The following is a 1,230-nucleotide window of genomic DNA, read 5'->3' on the forward strand; positions in this document are numbered from 1 at the left end:
TTTTTCTTAATATATAAATTAGAAAATATAAAATTAAAAAAATAATATTATACATTATGTATATATATATATATATATATATATATATATATATATATAAGTATGCAAAGAATAAAGGTATAATATAAAAAAAAAAAAAAAAAAAAAAAGTAGAAAAATATTATAAAATATAGGAGTATAATACTTTTGATATTAATTTGCTTATTTTTTTTTAATATGGATTTTAAAAATGCCGAATGTATATGGGACGCTTTAAACGACCTACATAAAAATGACAAGGAGGTAAAGATTTTATAAAAAGGAAGTACATACTTTTAAAAAAATAAGTATAAATATATAAATAAATAAATAAATAAATAAATATATATATATATATATATATATATATATAATTTTGAATAATTGCTGTATTATAGGCGTACCAGAAATTCATAAAAAAACATATGAATACGATTCAAGCAAATGTAGTGATAAAACCTAAATATGTACTATGTGTACAAACAAATGTAGAAAAAGTTACTATCAGAACAAGCAGTAAAGAATATAAAGAAAATGTCTGTAATTATTTTGTTTTCATATATTATACTAGTAAGATGAAAGCACCAGTACTTGAAGACAATTTTATAAATAATGTTGATAAAATAAATATGGATAATATTTACATAAGTATAGCAAAAACAGAAGGGGAAAGCTCAAAAGATATGTATGCTGAAGCTGTTGTACATACATTAATTTATAAAAATATGGAAAATAATAATTTTAAAAATAAAATTATTTTAAGAATATTACAACTACTAAATTATTATGAAAATAAATTAAACCGTGACTTATATATTAATACTAAAAATTATAAAATAATAGATTTACATTATATACCAAAAACAAAACATTCATTAAATTCACATTGTGTTAACGAAAATATAAAAAAAGAAGATAATAATACACAAAGCATAGATGAAAGTGATATAAAATTTTTCAATCTATTAAATCAAAAACAAAATAAAAATGATCATGATAAGAACAAAAATAAAAAAGAAATTAAAATATTACAAGAAAATAAAGATCTCCTTAATCATATCGAGTCTGTAAAAACTACAAAAAAAGAAAAGGACGAAACAAATAATATACATAATTATATACCAAAACAAATAAAATCATACCACCATACAATAATAGATAGGTAAAATAAATATGAAAAAAAAAAAAAAAAAAAAAAAAAAAAAAAAAAAA

General features: G+C 17.7%; 1 protein-coding gene across 1 annotated transcript in view; it reads left to right on the plus strand.

Annotated features, from left to right (window-relative positions):
- Positions 1 to 216: 216 nt before the first annotated feature.
- The window catches only part of PRSY57_1010300 (hypothetical protein), a gene marked incomplete at both ends in the record, with an annotated part of 1,321 nt that continues 307 nt past the window's right edge, over positions 217 to 1,230 (plus strand). Inside the window, 2 exons of the mRNA XM_020114860.1 lie at positions 217 to 282; positions 417 to 1,180. Coding sequence (XP_019970406.1) covers positions 217 to 282; positions 417 to 1,180 — 830 coding nt within the window. Of the gene's footprint in view, positions 283 to 416 lie in introns of the transcript that reaches the window.

Source organism: Plasmodium reichenowi, chromosome 10 (assembly GCF_001601855.1).
Source record: "Plasmodium reichenowi strain SY57 chromosome 10, whole genome shotgun sequence".
NCBI lineage: Eukaryota > Apicomplexa > Aconoidasida > Haemosporida > Plasmodiidae > Plasmodium > Plasmodium reichenowi.